At 37.5% G+C, this 17,959-nt stretch overlaps 1 protein-coding gene across 7 annotated transcripts in view; it reads left to right on the top strand.

The window, feature by feature from the left end:
- Window positions 1-17,959, top strand: part of SATB1 (SATB homeobox 1) — a 92,714-nt gene that overhangs the window by 32,727 nt on the left and 42,028 nt on the right. For all 7 annotated transcript variants that reach the window (XM_027717328.2, XM_039390618.1, XM_027717326.2 and 4 more), the window contains 2 exons: window positions 13,040-13,151; window positions 15,471-15,925. In XM_027717328.2, coding sequence (XP_027573129.1) covers window positions 13,040-13,151; window positions 15,471-15,925 — 567 coding nt within the window. The remainder of the gene's footprint in view (window positions 1-13,039; window positions 13,152-15,470; window positions 15,926-17,959) is intronic.

Consider the following 17,959-nt stretch of genomic DNA (forward strand, 5'->3'; position numbering starts at 1 on the left):
CTTTCTTGGAACATCAGTGTTTCTCAGTTCACCTGATCTGAAGGCACCTGGCCATCATAGCAAATAAACGGCTCAATAGAAATCCTCTTACATTTCCTCACTGCTGTTCTGACCAACCCCCTTCCTAACCAAAAAAGTTATGTTTTCTAAAATTGAAATTTCTATACCTATACATAATCAAGGAACGAACTATTAAGAGTTGCCAAAATAAATACGTTTTATGAGCAATTTTTAAGTCATCCTTTACAAAACCAAAAGGTGTGTTTTACCCCCTCCCCTTTCAATTTTACCTACCTAGACTTGAGATCGAGTCCTTGGATTTCTTTGTTGCTTGTAAGTCTTTTCTCTCTTCCTCCCCTCCCCCAATAATTAATAACCTGAGTAAGGAATGCAGCTCCTTTTTCTGCTTTAGAAGTTGCTGTACTTTAGATTTTAAAGATGTCATTAATTATTTCAGGGAAGTAAATCCTTGAGGGCCTGGGTTCAGGTTTTGGCAGGCAGGCCTTTTCAACCCACCTCCCACTTGCTCAAGAGCATTCACTGTGATGTCTCTTCAAGCTGACATGGTATCTGGATTTTTAAAACATTTGTGATTAACTATTAAAATTTGTGGCTATGATTTTTAGTCATCCAGATAGAATGGGCAGTGCAAAGCGTGTTGTTGATGGGATGAGCGAGATGTAATGCATGTGTTGGTAGAGCTGTGTGAGGACATTCACAGGGTACTCAACCTTTCAACTGCTTGATCATTTGATCACTAATCTATGTTCTTTAGATGCACTTAAATGCTCTGTGTTAGAGCTATGTCAGTCTATCTACAACTGTTTTATCTGGGCAGTGCCCTATTAAAGGAGAAAATATATAACTATTTTTTTCTGTCTCTTCATTAGAATTAAATAAGGATTTAAAGTCCCTTTCCAAAACAGTTATGAGGCTTGAAATTATCGTGTGGAGGAGGGGAGAAATGTGCCTTGTTCCTCAAATAAATGCCTTCAGTTTCTGCCTTCAGAGGAGTGTGTAAAGTGTCAGTGTGTCCCTTAGTATCTGTGCTGTAATGAGGTCTTGCATTTCTGCTTTTGAAAAGTGGAGGAGTCCAATAGAGGAATGGTGCTAGTGTTGATAGTTTGTTGGGGTTTTTTTAGCACTGCTAAAGTCAGCTGTGTGGAGTTATGAGCACCTGTCCTCTGCCAGACTCTCTTGTGAACAAAGTACAAAATTAATGTGTCCCACGTTGTGGGCTAACCATTTGTGATTGTATCTCAGCAGTTTTGAGAACCGTGTCATGTGAACGATTATCTGCATCATATGGACTTCAGGTTTTAGGAAAGTGACAGAATGAAAAGGAACACAGCACTCTTGCTTCTGATATGTTTTCCTTCAAAAACATGCATGTATTGTAGAACTGAGCCTTACTTAGCTTCTGTGTTCATTCAGTGGTCCTGAGAATGGTGTATAGAATAACTTGCATTTTAAATATTTATAGCGATGTTCTTTTTATAGATATATGTATACATATAACCATGCTTTTTTTTTTTTTTCATCTGGGTACATTTAGAGGGTTGAGGGGCAGTCAAATAATGCACTGCTACAAAATTTTGTATTCATTCGTTCATGTTTCTTGCATACTTCTTAATGCAGTCGTGGCCAAGTGCAAACCCTGATTGATTTATTTTTTCCATAACTTTGAGAGTTAACAAGCCACTCCTCCAGTGTTCTTTAAAGCAATATTGCAAATAAGTCTTTTTTTTTTTCCCTTATTGGCAAATTTTTGGCTGTAGAGTACTGCACAAGTATAAACAACATGAGAGATCCTTTAACATAACATGAGAGAGCCTTTAGTCGCTTTGCTCCCTAGCTTTGGAACTCATTGCCAATTGAAGTAAGGAAAGCTTGGCTGTTGGGACTTTTAAATCTAGACTTAAAAGTTATTTGTTCTGTTTAGCATTTTTAAAATTATTCTATTAGGAATTGTATGTGCTTCAGTTTTAATTTTAACTCATAATGATTGTAAAGCACCCTGGGATGCTTGCATGAAGGGCGCTACAGAAACCCAAGATTGCATTGTACTGTGTTGTAATGTATTGTATTATTACATGGTGCTGGAGTTGGACCACGGACAATTCATATAGAAAGCATTTGAATACTTAGCTAAAGATAAGGAGTGTGTATGGGGGGGTACTGTCTTTTCTTGCTTCTTTCCCCCCTTTTCTGTCAGTTATTTTATTAAACTAAATTAACATGGCAGTTATTCCCTAAGAAATGCCAGCATAATTTACTGCTGCAAAGGGGCTCAAAATGTAAACCAGATGATAAACTAAAAATAAAAAAGTCCACATTAAGATTTAATTGCACTTCCCTTTCTATATTACGTTCTTATGTAAAATACATTACAAAACAGTACATTCTTTATCACTTCCTTCACTTTTAACTGAATTTCATTAACAATAAAGAAATATATTGTCTCTATTTTCAGTAATGTCACTTGACAGTTAATCCCTTAACTTGATGTACATGTCTTTAAGACTTTTTTTTTTTTTTTTTTTAATAAAGAACATGATAGCACTGACTGGAGCCAAGTATTGCACAATCATGTGATTTGCAAGTTTCCCAGCTCACAGCTTTGCCAGTGCAGGTCAATTCACACCTGCCACACTTATGCCATTCTGGTCCTCATGTTGCTTTTTCCTCAGTGATTGTCAGAGGTAGAGAGAGTTGTGCATGCAGCTCCTTCCTTCCCCCCTCCCTCCACACTCCAAATGTGTGGTAAACCTTGTGCATTGGAAGTGTCTCCTCAGGAATTAAATGGAGTTTAATTTCTGTCCATTAGAAAGCTGCTATCCACATCGCCAATTAAGCCTTCTATTTAAAGGGTGAGGAGATACGTATGTCTACATCTTAATCACTGCTGTGACTGGTTTGCAGAGACCTGCCCTGACTGGTTCAGTTATTACTAGCAATGGTGGGAGGCACAGAGATCAGCATGGTTATAAAACCTACCCAAAAGCTGAGCAAATTCTGTAGGTGCTGTAGCGTCACTGTCAGCAGATTTGAAGCTGAGGTACATCTGTGTTAGGGGATGCAGGAGTGTAGGCATAAAGATGCGTCGGGAGAAAATTACTTGAATTGGTAGTAATTTTTTACCTGATGGGAACAAAAGCAAAAACAGGACCCACTTGTTGAGAGGCAATGCTCAGAGACAAGCAACTCTCACCTTGTCAGACCGGACTCATTGCATGCCTTCACTCTAATCATAACTTAAAAGAGATGAGTTTCTCAAACAGACTGAGCAAAACTCTCAAAGCTTGCTCCCCTACCATCACCACTTTTTTCTTTTTTAATTAATAGTTAGGTTCTTTTTATTTCCAAGAAACATGGTAGGAGAACCCTAAGGTGAGGGTGAGCTTTGTCTCTCTTTCCTTGGACACTTCTTTAAGAAGAGCACAAATAGTATCAGATTCCCCTGGTGCCTTGCAGCTGTGATCAGAGGACAGGTTTTTCAGGACAACAGCAACCTTAGACCTGCCTCACTCCAAGCCATGGAATAAACTGCTCAAAAGGGAAATGTTCTGTTCCCCAGAGGTGGGAACAGATGAAATGTTCTCCTTATATGCACCTGTCTCACTTTTATTTTGTTTTTTAGGTTCTAAGATTTCCTACACTGAAAGCTGCAGTTCTTCCATAAGCTTGCACCAAAAGAGGGGGGAGACTGTGCTAAAACACAACCTGTGCCTCGCTGTGCCACTGTTCCAAAGGATTTGATACTTTATAGTAAACTGTCAGGGAGAAGGTTGGGTTTTGTGATGGTGAAAAACTGAGACCCATGCAAAAGGACTTTCCTATCAATGGCCTTTCTAGAGATGGACAGGAGATTTCAGCTCTATAATTTTACTTAGGGTGTTTGTATTTGAAACAGTATATTTAGACTCTTAGAATTTTAAGGGTTGTGTGTGTATCTGTATATTTATGAATATATCTTACAATAAAATTCCACCAAAATATACATGTCAGCTAGTACATCCCCAAGTTCTTAAAGGTGTGTTCCTTCACTTTTTGTAAGGAGGAGCTTTGTGTGCTAAATCTAATATAGCTACCTTTTTAAAAATGTATATATTTTAATGTAATGAGTACCTAAGAAAAAAATTTAGTAAATAGAACCTCGGAGTGCTTGTGCATATTCCTCATGGAAAGCTAGCTGGAACATTTCTCTTTTGAGATACCTTCATTGAATCCTGGATCTTTTTATGAACTCTTCAGAGTGTTTATACTTTTCACAAACTCTTGATAGTGAAACGTAGCAACAGAGGTGAAACTAGTATCTTGGCTAACGTGCTTAAAATGTCACCTTTATATGATTGTACTTGGTAGAAGTTAAGAATCCATAGCAAATTTCATACTATAAATTATTTTTTTCCCGACAAATTTTTACATTTTTCTCAGGACAGAAAGTAGTTTGTTCATGTGCTTTTAGCAGCACCTCCCTCAGAGAATTTGGGTCTATGTGACAAAGAATAATCAGATGTACAGGTGGCTCATAAAGAGGTACATGACCTGAAACAATAAAACTGACACTTAACCATTTAAACAAAGGATAGGTAAAAGATGTTACATTTGGCACTAGAGGGGTATTTAAGCAAGCAATCAGAGGGATGAGAGAAGCACTCGCTAGGAGCAGAAATCAATGAAGTTCAACCTAAAAGCTACTCCTATGTTAAAAAAAAAACCCAAAAACAAACAACTAGGAGAAAGGTACATAAATGGTACATATCTAGTGAAAGAGATTAGCATGAATGTGGTGAAAGACCCAGCACAAGAAGTCTTCAGATAAATATCACATGATTTCTCTAGCTCAGCCGGTGGTAACTTGGCTGAACTTGGAAATTGCTAGATGAAGTTCTAGGGTCTCTTTTTATGTAGATTCCAAAATGGATGTTCAAAATGGCCTCTTTTGACTTTAAAAATCTGTAAAAACTTGTGTAGATACAGGAAAAGGGATCAAACAAAAGGCCACACACCAAAAGAAATTCAGCAAGACAACTGTTAGTGCTACTGAGTCTGATGACTTCTTGTCTGGACATTGTGCCTTAGGGCTCAACTTCATGCCAGACATCTGATGCTTTGCCTAGCAGAACAGTGGAATCCGAGAAGAGAGTTGCTGAAAATCACGTCCTATTTCCCAGCAAGGAAATCTTCCTTAATGTGGTGGATATTAAGCAATTCTACAAAAACTGTATTGAAAACAACCATGTGGCTGGTTGAAGATAGGGCAATTATCAACATCTCTATGAAGAGAATGTATATACTCCATTTTTGTGGAAAGTTTAACATACGCAAAGCTAACTTTAATGCATTGATAGGTCTAAAATGTCCTGTATCACACAAAATGTTTCTATGAGGATAGTATTTGAAAGCATGTGCATTAGGATGAGCATTCTGAATAGGAAACAAATCAGAAGCACTCTGACCTGGCTGGAACAGAGTGTTCAGAAAGAAAAGCAATCCACCTGAGAGGAAGACTGAAGGTGTTTCAGATTTTCACCAGATCAGTTTGTGAGATTTCCAAGGCCTCCCCTACCTCTTTATTTCTGTACAAGAAATGCTGGTTTGCCCTATCCACATCCATCTTGGATAATTCTGATTGATATCCTGGGCTCTAGCTTCCTCTAGTCTTGCTTGTTGCATCCTAAGGAGAAGAGGTGAATGTAGTTGCACAGGCCTCACGTAGTGCATTGTCTGGAGTAGGAACAGCAGCCTTCTGGAGAGAGGTTGAGGACCCTGTCACCATATGATGGAATTGGTAAGGAAGGATGGAACTTCCCCTGGAGTAGCTTAGCTCTGGTCCTTTGCACTTGAAGTCCAGCCAGGGTTGGAGCAGGGCTTCTAGGTTTGGCTTCATCCAGCAGAAATTCTGCCTGTACACCCTGAGATCTTACTGCGATGGGCACCGATGTGGGAGCAATTGGTAGAGCCCTTGAAAACACCTATTCCCAGTTCAAGCTGAAAGAGCGGTGTTACTTCGTAACAGCTCTTCCAAATGGATTCCTGGCTGAAATGGATAGTGCTTTTCTTACTCCCGGAGCTCTCAAATTTCGGAGCTCTGCTGGCAAAGGCACTTGCATAATCAAAATCTTAGGGTGTAATAACTCACCCCTCAATTTAATTTTAGTTCCATGAAGTAAACCAAGAATTAACTTATTAAATACTGATGATTTTGCATTTTATACTTTGTCCAGGTTGATTTTAGGAAGGGTTTAGCCAGGACTTTTACTACTAAGTACCTGCCATTTACAAATTGTGTACAATAAAAATCAGGATTCTTAAGAAGATTGATGTTGGACATCTGACAATGAAGACAAAAATGTGTTATGTCTCCTTATCTTTTATAGGTTGAGGTTGTGACTTCTTTTTCTTCCTTTTTTTTTTTTTTTTAGTCTAAGGCACTGTGCCATAAAGCTTGTAAAGCAGTTATGAAGTTCTTCAAATCTGAATTAACATTTCCCACCTACCTATCTTTCTCTCTTTTAAGCTTTTAACCTTTGTAGTTATAAGACTAGTATCTTGGGAAGCAGCTTTTTATTTGAGCTTTATTTATATCCATCAGTGGGAGATGCTCAGAAAACATTGGGAGAATGCTGCTCTGTCATGCAGCAACTGGGAATTTACATTACAGAATGGTAAAAATAGTGCAAGGATCAGTTCCTTCAGATGCTGAATCCTCATTTCGGATTTTCAAAATCTTCCCATGTGTGGGTATATTTCTATGCATATCTAAATATATGCGTATATATGTATATGTTATTTGGGTTCTTTTAGTTTTATATCTTCCCTCATTATGTTCAATGTAGCTTTATGTTTACATTAATACATACATTGATAATAGTTAAAGACAACATAAGGCAGAAAAGGAGGAGGAAATAATTTAGGTTTTACAAGGATAAGAGAAAGGAGGAAAGACGTGCTCATGTATTGAAGGAAAAGCTTGTGCCATCATTGTAAATCTGCCTTTTATTCAGTTTTAACTTATATGACCAGCATTTGCCATGCAGATCCTTACTTTTCCTGACCCTGGCAACAGTATGGAGGTCAGATAGTCATCCAAGTGCAATGCCAAAGGCACAAACAAAAGTTTTTTTCTTCTTTGTCCATCTGTGGGTTTTTCCCTGATCCTACGTGTTTATAGGGCATATGACAACAAATTCCGTTGCGTTATTTGCTATAGTTCAAGCTAATGGACCAAGGAATTTAACATAATTCTTCATATGCAGTTAAACTGTCCATTTCATGATTCCTTGTCCAAAAAACAGCTAGTGGCTGGATATATTTGGTCTGCTTTTATTTGGAGTGGCAGATGATATATCCCTGCCATGCCAGAACACTAGGAACAACATTTTGCCCTGGTTGGGTTTTTGCAGTACGTGGGCTGGCGTAGGCTCAGGCAGGCTAAAATCTTTTGATTTGGGGATAATCTTGTGTTATCTGGTTGGGGCTTGAATGTTCCCTTCTCATTTGAAAAATGTTAACGTAGAGCCTCCTGAGAAATAAGCACTCCTAAGAGTTCAGCTTGTATTAAAACTGATGCTTGCTATTTCCACGCAAACAAAAGCCACTGATAGTGGCTAGGATAGGGGAAACAAAGTTCCTCTGTCCTTTATGAAAAGATCCTCCCCACCCCCAACCCCAAATCTTTAAGTTCTGGTCTGCAACTTTATCACTATTCAAACTAGGTCTCGGGACAAAGGCTCGTAGCTTTTCTCTTTTTCTTTTTTTTTTAAAAAGGCATGTTAGGTTTGCAGCATTGGGACATGCTTCCCTGCTGGTGTCTAAAGATGTAAAGCGGAGGATTTATGGAAGACAAAATAGAATAGAGCCTTAAAAGTTTGGCTTTAAAAAACGGAGCCAGTAGTTTGACAGATTGTTCAGTAAATGTTCATTTTATTGAGAATTATAAAAAAGGTGCTTAACGCCTCTGTACCATTAATAATACATTTAAAGAATACTGTCAAGATTAGTGTTTCAGCTCTGAAAATTGACTGTAGGGTTTATGGGCAGCACTGTTCATACTCTGCTTGTAAGATGAGGTATCTTCTACTTACCACTTGACAAAACCATTATGTTGTTACAAGGCTTTATACTGAAAAACTTGATAAATAGTAAAACGTAAATAAAATGTCATTTGAAAAGTGGGAAAATAGTTGCTGCCTGTCTTATAGCCAGATTTAGCAGATGCGGGTTTGAATGTAAAACAGTTGTGAAAATAGCCGGTGTCAAACTAGTGCAAAATTAAACTTGTGGGGTGTTCTGTTTTCAGTGTCTGTCATTGTTGAAGTACTCCATTTCAAAAGCATGCATTCCTTTCTACAGAAAAAAAATCAGATTCCTTAGTTGAAATTAATTAGCATTCAGAAACCAGATAGCATGTTTTTGGGTATTCATGAGATCTCTGTTTGAAAAAATGTTTTTAACTTGTAGAAATGTGTTGCAACACACAGATGGGAAGAAAAAGAAAAAAAAATCTCTTTAGCAAGCACTGTGTGTAAAAGGAATATTACATTTTGCACGCTCCTGATTACCCTGTGTAAACAGTTTTTGACATCTGTCTTTATAGTTTTCGAGGAGAGGAAGACTTTGTTAAAAGAACCATTTTTATACAGCAGTCACCATTTCAGTCTTGCTTTACCTGTATTATGAAAGCAGATGGTCTGCATGTCTTTTGAATATTTATAACTATCAAAAACAATCTCTTGCTATTCACCCTTAGGCTTATGAGATGTCAGGACTGTTCTGGTTGAAAAAAAAATCATCTTGGGTGTTTACAGAAAGGGGATTACATTAAGCTGAAATGACTATACATTTTCCAGTTTAATATTTGTCCATCAGCTGTTTAATCGTATTTAGATAATTGTGTAAATAAGTTGTTGCAGCCCTTGCCCCTTCCACTGAGCAGGCTTGAAGCTTTAAACACCGATGAATGAGTTGCGAAAAAGCTCAGGGTTTTTTTTTTTTCTAGTTAAACAACCTGGAAGGCCTAAATAAGTTTTGGTTACAATGCTCCTTTTGAGGGAAACGTTTAATTTGCAAAGGAATCCCCAATATCTAATTCAGCCGAGTTGTGTTAGGAAGCTGCTGTGTCTGTTACTCTCTGCTAAGTCTGTTAGCATGTATTTGCTCTGTGTAAATACTGCAGCCCAAGTACCCCTTCATGAGGCATGAAAACAACCTTATTCTGCCCATATAAAAATAATTTTAAGGTTATTTAGGGGAAGTTTTGGGACTGTGGGGGTTAAAAGCTTTTTTGACTGGAAGCTGAGCAATCACTGATAACAGATTTTGCTGTGGTTGGTTGATTTGGCAGAAAAGCATGAACAGTTTTGGTTTAGATGATTGAATTAACCTGATTAACATTGTTTTTGTTGCCTTGCAAAAAGGACAACAGTATACTTTTAGTGATGATCGAACAGCACTTCACCTGGGTGAAGAGCAGTGTTAGAGGCAATGACTCAGAAATGCCTCCCTTGAAGCACCTGCAGCAGTGGCTGCAGCAATTAGCCAGCATGAAAGGCTCAGGTCCTCCCTGTGTCTGACAGGACGCACCTTGCATTAGATCCTGGCACAATTCAAAAGGTGCTACTGTTTTATTGGGTTTTGTTTGATGGGTATATGAAAATATTTCTTGTTGAGATTTATGATATTTCCCCGGGGAGTTCCCCAACTTCTTTGAGAAAAGATGGTGTCTGGTTTTCAAATCTCTGGTATTTAATCTTCCAGAGAAAATGGGATTTTGTTCAATCTACGCTGGGTGAACCTCAGCTGAACTTCAGAACAAATTCTACCCCTACCTCCACACAGTTGTTGGATGCCTAATTATAATTAACTTATTTGGCTAAAAAAAGAGCACTTGGGCTGCAGCAGATGGTATCATTCCAGAATAGTGGGATTTCTGTGAAGGTGGCACCATTTCAGATGAGATCTCCCGATTCTCAGAACAGGACTGCAAAGTGATGTGGTTGGGGGGAGGGAGGATGGGAGAGGGGAAAGAGGGAAATTTGAGATCTTGAAGTCTTTCAATGATAAATTTCTAGGAGATAAGTTAAGACTGTGGATCTGTGACCAGTTTTTGCAGTCTATCAATTTTCTTTGCAACGTGTGAAAAAGAAATCTGATTATGAGTGATAAATGTGATGCATTTGAATATTTGTGTGATATATTTATATTCGTCATCCTTGTACGTGGAAGGCATCTGCCCCTGTGCCTCACAGATAAGAAGGATATATGCAGTAGTACCTGAATATGATGTGCTTCAAATGCAATAATTTTGATTTTGATTATTGATAAGTCAGGACATGGGAAACTCCTCAAGCGTAATGACCCAGGTAATATGAAAAACATCAATATGCCTCCAGTTTAGACTGTGGATCTCTGAAGACCACTAACTCATAGGCTTAATCTTAACTTTTAGGCCATAAGCATACCAGACATGCATATATGTAGATTGACATTAAAATGTACAGTATTTCTACAGTAATAGGAAATTCTATAGCAAAGTGCATCTCTCTGCACTGATGTGACTGCAAGTTTGATGACAATAAGTAAAGCAGAGAAACAATGAAATTCAGTGTTGTCAAGTTATTTTCTGAGTTAACAAGGTAGTAATATTTTATCTGGCTTGTAAAATTTTGCCTTCAGTGAATTAGTAAATAAATCATTGATTCCTCCTGATGAGGATTCTTAGCGTAGGTAATATCACTTGAATGTTTGCATGAAGTGTTCTTGAAGAAAATGCAGGATAATTTTCATTTTTAAATGTGTTTATAATGTCTGCCTTTTTTTTTTTTAATCTACTTTGAAGAGCAGGGGCAATATCCCGATGTTAGCCATCAAAGCTTGAAATTCACATTGTGTCAAAGAAGTTAAAATTCCTAGCAGTATTACTTAAACAGACCAGTCCTCTATTTGGTTGTAAAGTAACTGCATTAAATTTATTCCTGAAGAAGCAGGGAGTTTCACAAACTGCCATGTCATTTGTATATCATCTTTATAAAATGACATGGAAGAGAGGACTAGGAAATCTAAGACAAACACCTTCATCAATAATAGGTAATTTACTAAAATTATTACTATATGTTTTCATGCTTACTAAAGTTAGTTGGGCAGGAGAAGACATCTGAAAGGGGCAAAGTAAAATGAGAGAAAAGCCACCTTGGAGTTTAAATGGCATGCACAAACCCTTGGAGTTTAAATGGCATTCAGAAAATATGCATGAGCTGATATGGGATAGTGGCCCATGAGAGGTGCAGTTCCCTGTTTTGTACATACCGATCTGCAGGTTTTGCATGTAGAGTACCTGTGTGGTCATATAATTTACCAGATCCACAGGACTTTTAAATTATGCCTTATGTGTCTTGTGCCCATGTTTAAGATGGTTTAATCTGTAAAAGAGCTTAAAAGATAATTTTGTACATATTAGACATTAATGATACTGCTATTTTACTGGAAATTGAAATTGGGTTCAGCTGGGCTTGGTTCAGGTCATTCAGGTTGCAGTAGTCTATTAAGATTTCACTCTCCTTTTATACCACTGACAAAAGGCTTCTAGCTAATTTCAGAAATGCCAGATTACTATCAAGAAATGGCAAGAATTTTGGTGATTCAGAGAAACATTAAAATAGCTAGCTGCTGAGTAGAGGGTATGCACATTCGGCATAAATAATACTGCCTCACTCTAGCAGTTCTGAGCCTCCACGAGTAGCTTGTTACTGAGTAATACCTTAGAAAATGGTTATAATGAACTTCACTAAGATCAATAATCAAGGTACATTTAGTCAGAAGCTGAACTAGCTTTATAAAAGAAGACTTATAGTAATATTTATTGCATTTTTACTCCAAACTCTTTCTTCCAGTGTTTATTGCAGTTTATGTAACAAAGGGTTGATGCTGTGCATCGATTTTGTGACAGTACAAATATATCTTAATGTTACATGCTCAATAGCGAAGAAACATAATAATCAGGGCTTTGTCTTCTTGACTGTCATTTTCTTGATACAGTGGACAGTTCTTGTAGTTAAACGAAAAGTAACTACTTTCCACATAGAAATTTAAAGGGTGACAAAGTTCAGTCTATTGAAATTATATTTGCTAATTTTGTTGTTCAGACGTCATATATTGAGTATAGTTTTCAAGTTGGAGCATTATCTCATTTTGCAAGGCTTAGTCTTAATTGATTTTGTAAAAGAATGTACTGGAACTGGAAGTTTTATGCATTGTAAATTCCACTATTTTAAAATTGGTCAGAACTGAGCAGAAGGTAAATTTCTCACTGTAGCTATCTGATATCTTGAGAACCTTTGAGAAAAAAAACATCTCTGTCATCCTTTGGTCTATTTTACAGCTAATATTCAGTTACAGAATTAGACATGACAATAAGCTTTTCATAAGCCTGTTTTTGCAAATCACTTAAAATACCCTGTTTAGGAAAAGCAAGGCTGGGTTCATTTTGGGTTGTTAGATACATATTTTATTCTGCTATAAACCCCTTTTTTTACCCTACTCATAAGTCATTCAGGTAAACTTTGATGCTACAGTTTTCTGGGGTTTGCTCTGTGATGAGTGGCACAGAGAGACTGGACATGGGTAACTTGGGTCACTGCTTGCATTTGTGAAGGCAGTGTAGAATATATATGCCTGTAAACTTGTGTGGGTATGTGAAGGGTCACTCAAATTTGGAAGAAGGAATAGGATGAACAAAATTCACTTTCAAAATTAACATCTTCCGTCCAGAGTGCATTTCATTGCCTGATGTTTCTTGGTCAATAACTTTGTTCTTCCCTTACTACATCTGCTTTTTTTTGCACCCATTTACAGTATACCTTGGTTTGTTTTCGTGCTCAATTAATGAGTTTTTTAAAAGGCTTTGGAAGATAGGATTAAAAATGCAATATGGTTCTCAAACTCTAAAAAAATAATGGTTCAACAATTCAAATAATTTGTGCTTTGACTTGTACTGCTCTGTATTATAGATATTTTTTTTCTTCTCCCCTTTTCACAGAGTATGATTTCTTCCATTGTGAACAGCACTTACTATGCAAATGTCTCAGCAGCAAAATGTCAGGAATTTGGAAGGTGGTATAAACATTTCAAGAAGGCAAAAGATATGATGGGTAAGCAAAAAAAAAAAAATTGCCTTGATGGTGGTTACATACCATTATGTGTCACATTGAGGTCTGTCACAGTCATATAAGAAGCCAGTTCCCTTCACAATAAGTTTAAGATGCTTTTGATGAGTAGATGTAGAAAGTACATATATAGTGAAAGAATTCATTTAAATAAATATTTGCTATCGAAACAGCCAAGCTGACTTGGGTTGCCAGAGATGTAAAGCTGTCATTCTGTAAATTTAGAGATCTTCTACCACCCAGAATAATTGTTTAGAAAACCTGTTCCTGGAACTGTGACGAACTGATTTTTTAATGTATGTATTTTTTTCTTGCTCTGGCTAATGTATATTTAAAGAAACAGGTTTCTATAACTCTCACTACATCCCAGCAAGAATGATATAATTTTATAAATTCATATCTTTCTCTAACTTTGGACCCTAATTTCCATTCATTTTAACAAATATTTGTTGTGACAATTGTTTGCTTGTTGTAGTAAGTACAAGTAAATTAGTGGATAAAAAAAAATCTATCAGTGGGACATATTAATTCTGTGATACCTTTTCTCTTTCTTAAACCTGTTCACATAATTTTAAACACTTTATATCAGAAAACTTTTAAATAGATTTCAACAGAATGGAGAAGGGGGTCCTCAATTTGGATTGACTTTTGAGCTTGACTTAGCTTTCAGTATTTGAAGCAAAATCATTAATCTACCAAAACGGGTTCCTTGCCTTTTTATAGCTTAAGGCTGTAATGAAGACAATGCATCACTTTTGTGATAATTGCTTGAATTACTATTCTGAGTGAATGGCCCACTTGGGTTGGTCCCTACTTTCCACGAGTGAAAAAAGGCAGCTTCTTTCCTTGATCTACTTTGTGCCTTCTGTGCAACACTAAAAGCCTTCTTCTGAGACCACCAAATTTGGTGGTAAGACTTCAGTTGGTTTCAGGTGGTCCATGTGTGAGGCACCAGAGTGCCTGCATGGGAGAGTGATCTTTCCACAGCAGCCTCTCCCACTTCTTTTGCAGCAGCACTCTTGCATGGCACAATCCCTGTAAAATTTTCCTTATGTGGCCTGCCGAGACAGGTTCACCATCCATTCATCTGGGGACAGTAAAGTCAGGGAATAGGAAACAAATGTGGTTTTGTGTATTCCTGTGGAACCTAATGCTGGGGGGAGAGGCAGCCACCTGAGTGAGGAGTAGCAGGGCCTCTGCTTGGGGACTGATCCAGGCTACGGAAAATAGAACTCTCTGCAGAACAACTGGTTTGTTTTTTATCTTTTAAGTTTCTGCTCGGAGGAGAAAGACAGAGATGTGAGTGGGAATCCAGGTGCTGATTTCTTCATCCAACTCTCATCCTTGTGGAGGAAAGGGTGGCCTTGCACTGATGACTGTTAGTGAAGATCGTAATTACTATGAAAAGCTCAGACACTGCTTTAAAAGGAAAAACAAACCAAAAACCTTTACTGTTTAAGAAAAAAATTGCTACTGGACTTTGCATTTTTAAATAAATCATATTTTCTTAAGGCTATTTTCAGACCAGAGCTACTAAAGCTCTAGAAGTGAGATAGTTTAAAATAAAAAAAAAATGACATATGTTGATAAATAGGAAACTCCTTTATATCAGCCTAGAGTTATTTTATATTGTTTAATCATGCACAAGAGGGGAACTGGAAGAACTCTTGTAGTTTAAGAAACTATGTTGTTAATTAAAAAGGAGGGTGTGTCAAGGCAGATGAGTTAATATAAGAAAAAAATTCAACCATGTTGCAAGTCACTGAAAAAAAACATGCGTACATGGTTGCAAGATAAAGCAGCCCATCTGTGTAATTTACATAAATTATACTAGTTCCTAGCAGTCCCATACAATTGATGCAGCATCTAGAAATTAGCAGAGCCTGGGGAGGTCCGCACCTCACCCTACTTGTTACAGATTTCCAGTGGCTGGGAACTGCAGATGTCGTGTCAGGGACATCATGGGAGGAACAAAAACAGTCACTGGGGGCTTCTGTCTCTCTGGGTGGGGCATGCTTTCCCAAACAGTCCTCTTTACTCTGCACAGATGCACTTACTGTTTGCACTTACTGTGTGCCCTACATCGTCTGCAGTACACAGAGTGTTTTTTTTGTCTCTTGTCTTTGCCTTACACGGTTGCTGCCTTGTCCAAAGTCCACTGTTGGGATGCAGCAGCCCACTCTTGACTGAGTTGCATTGCACCATTTTGTATTTGTTTCTTTTTATAGCATGTCTTGCAAGGACAATCAAGTTTGTGATTTTCAATCTGATGTTGGCGTTTTCAATGTTTCTTTTCCGCTGTAGTTGAGATGGATAGCCTTTCTGAACTATCCCAGCAAGGTGCCAACCATGTCAACTTCGGTCAGCAGCCGGTCCCAGGGAACACAGCCGAACAGCCTCCATCTCCTGTTCAGCTTTCTCATGGTAGCCAGCCATCAGTTCGGACCCCGCTTCCAAACCTGCACCCTGGACTTGTATCTACTCCCATTAGCCCTCAGCTGGTAAATCAGCAGCTGGTTATGGCCCAGTTGCTGAACCAGCAGTATGCAGTGAACAGACTTCTAGCCCAGCAGTCCTTAAACCAACAGTACTTGAACCACCCTCCTCCTGTCAGTAGATCCATGAACAAGCCGTTGGAGCAGCAGGTCTCAACAAACACAGAGGTGTCTTCCGAAATCTACCAGTGGGTCCGTGATGAACTGAAACGAGCAGGAATCTCACAGGCAGTATTTGCACGTGTGGCTTTTAACCGAACTCAGGTCAGTTGTCTTTTTTATTTATTTTTTTTTTTTAAGTCTAAGAGTCCCTTTTTTCTCTCTCTAGTTAGTAATTGCCATCTTTAAGTCTCTCTCCTGATTTCTACCTTGTCGCTTAGATCCTTTGAAGGAAACATGCTTCCTTGCAGGGCCATTGTCCCCATTGATACAGTACCAAAATTTTCAGGGATTGGTTTGTGGAAATAGCCACTGTTTTTACAGAAACCCTTGTTCCTCTCCGTAAACCATGTGATGGTTTACGACTAACTGAACCTTCCCTGGAAAGGAAATGAAAAGCTTTGTGCAGAACCATTCACAAAGTCACCCAACAGATTGCCTTTTGTGCTGCAGTTGTACCCGTGCTGACCACATATACAGGTGTACCGGAGATGATCTTTTATTCATGTTCACATTTATTTTTCATATTTTCTAGTGAAAGTCTTAATAACATCTTTTCAGGCTTCTGAGAAGATTAAGAATCAAAAGCTTTATCTTTAGAGAATCTACTCTTTACATGTATTTCTGTAGTTTGTTGTAAAAACAGCAGTTGCTGAGCTTGCCACTGTCCACGTCAGAACATATACTTCAGCTCTTCAATGCAGAAAAAGCTAGCCTTAGCAAAGCTGATAAGTAACACTAAAATGTGTTATTTTTTACACCTGTTTTAGAAGCTAACCCTGTTATAATTTATTCTGCTCTATGAATTTAACTTAATGCCATGTTGCATGGAATTTAATCAACCAGAAATTATGGAAGAAATGTCAGTATATTCAATGCAAATAATAAGATCTCAACATTTTAGAAGTATGTTTTAACAGAAAATAAAATATTTTAATGGTATTTTTTTTTAATAGGAAATATGGTAAAAATACAGAGGTAAATTTACTTTGGATTCCACATTTGTAAACGAAAACATGTACTTAGGGAATAATTTGTCCATTGCAGATTATAGTATAACAAAAAAATTGTAATTTGGGCTTCTGTTGAAACAGCTTTGTTTGTCCCTGCATAGCTTAGAGAATAAAAATTCCGTTTCAAATGCTCTGGTACCAGGTTTGAATCAGCGTGTCATTTGTAATTGTTCTGAATTACTATTGCTTTAAAATTTTGCATACTCCTTTTGCTAAAAGAGAGTCATTTTGTGAATTCTCTGTAGAGCTCTCTGTTAGTGTGTCTTTCCTCTTAACAGCAGAGGAGCTTTTCAAGATCTGGGTGTCTCATACCAAATTTCATGAGATACATGAACTCATGCAAGGATTGCTTGTTAGGTTAGGTCCAGGCAGTTTCAGTTGTTATATTTAAAATTAAGTGACATAGAGTCTTGTTTAATACGATGTTTAAAAATTTAAGTATTGATACTATAAAGTATTGAAGCAATAATTGTAGCTTCATGTTACAATGGTTTGCAGCTGCCATCTTACCTGGACAAAAAGCCAAGCAAGCAATTCAGGAAATAAAGTTTATTTTATATTTACTTCTCTCTCAGACTTGTCTAAAAGCACATTGTTTTCTCTCAACTTTCTTCCCCCTCTGAAGTAAATTTTTCAGTTGTTGTCAGCTAGTTTTGCATACAGCTTTTGGCATATCCTTTGTGCATGAGCGATACTTGTTACCTGAAATACAAGGATGGTTGATTCTGACTGGGCATTGAATTTATATGACACAGTATGAGAAGATGCCCTTTAGATGTGATGAATGCAACTGTAGAACTAGATTTCTAGTGCAAATACTGACTCTACTTTTGTATTTGTATTATTATTTACACTAATATATATTAAAAATATGTATTAGTGTGTATTTTTCTTACTACAAATGTTCTTAGATATTTGTTTAAAGTTCAGTTCTTCCACAGATGCTGTGGTTAACCAGCTCAGTAAAAGGTGTTCAAAGTGACCCAAAACTGGGAGGAAACCCTGAAATGATATTTGTAAACAATTCCCTTGAAGAGATATGAAATAGATATAGATATGAAATAGATATATATATTTTGACAATTTTCAACCAAATCTACTTGAAAGAATACAGAGTAGTATCCCT

This window comes from Pipra filicauda, unplaced genomic scaffold, assembly GCF_003945595.2.
Source record: "Pipra filicauda isolate LSUMZ 115617 unplaced genomic scaffold, ASM394559v2 scaffold84_size4826128_pilon, whole genome shotgun sequence".
NCBI lineage: Eukaryota > Metazoa > Chordata > Aves > Passeriformes > Pipridae > Pipra > Pipra filicauda.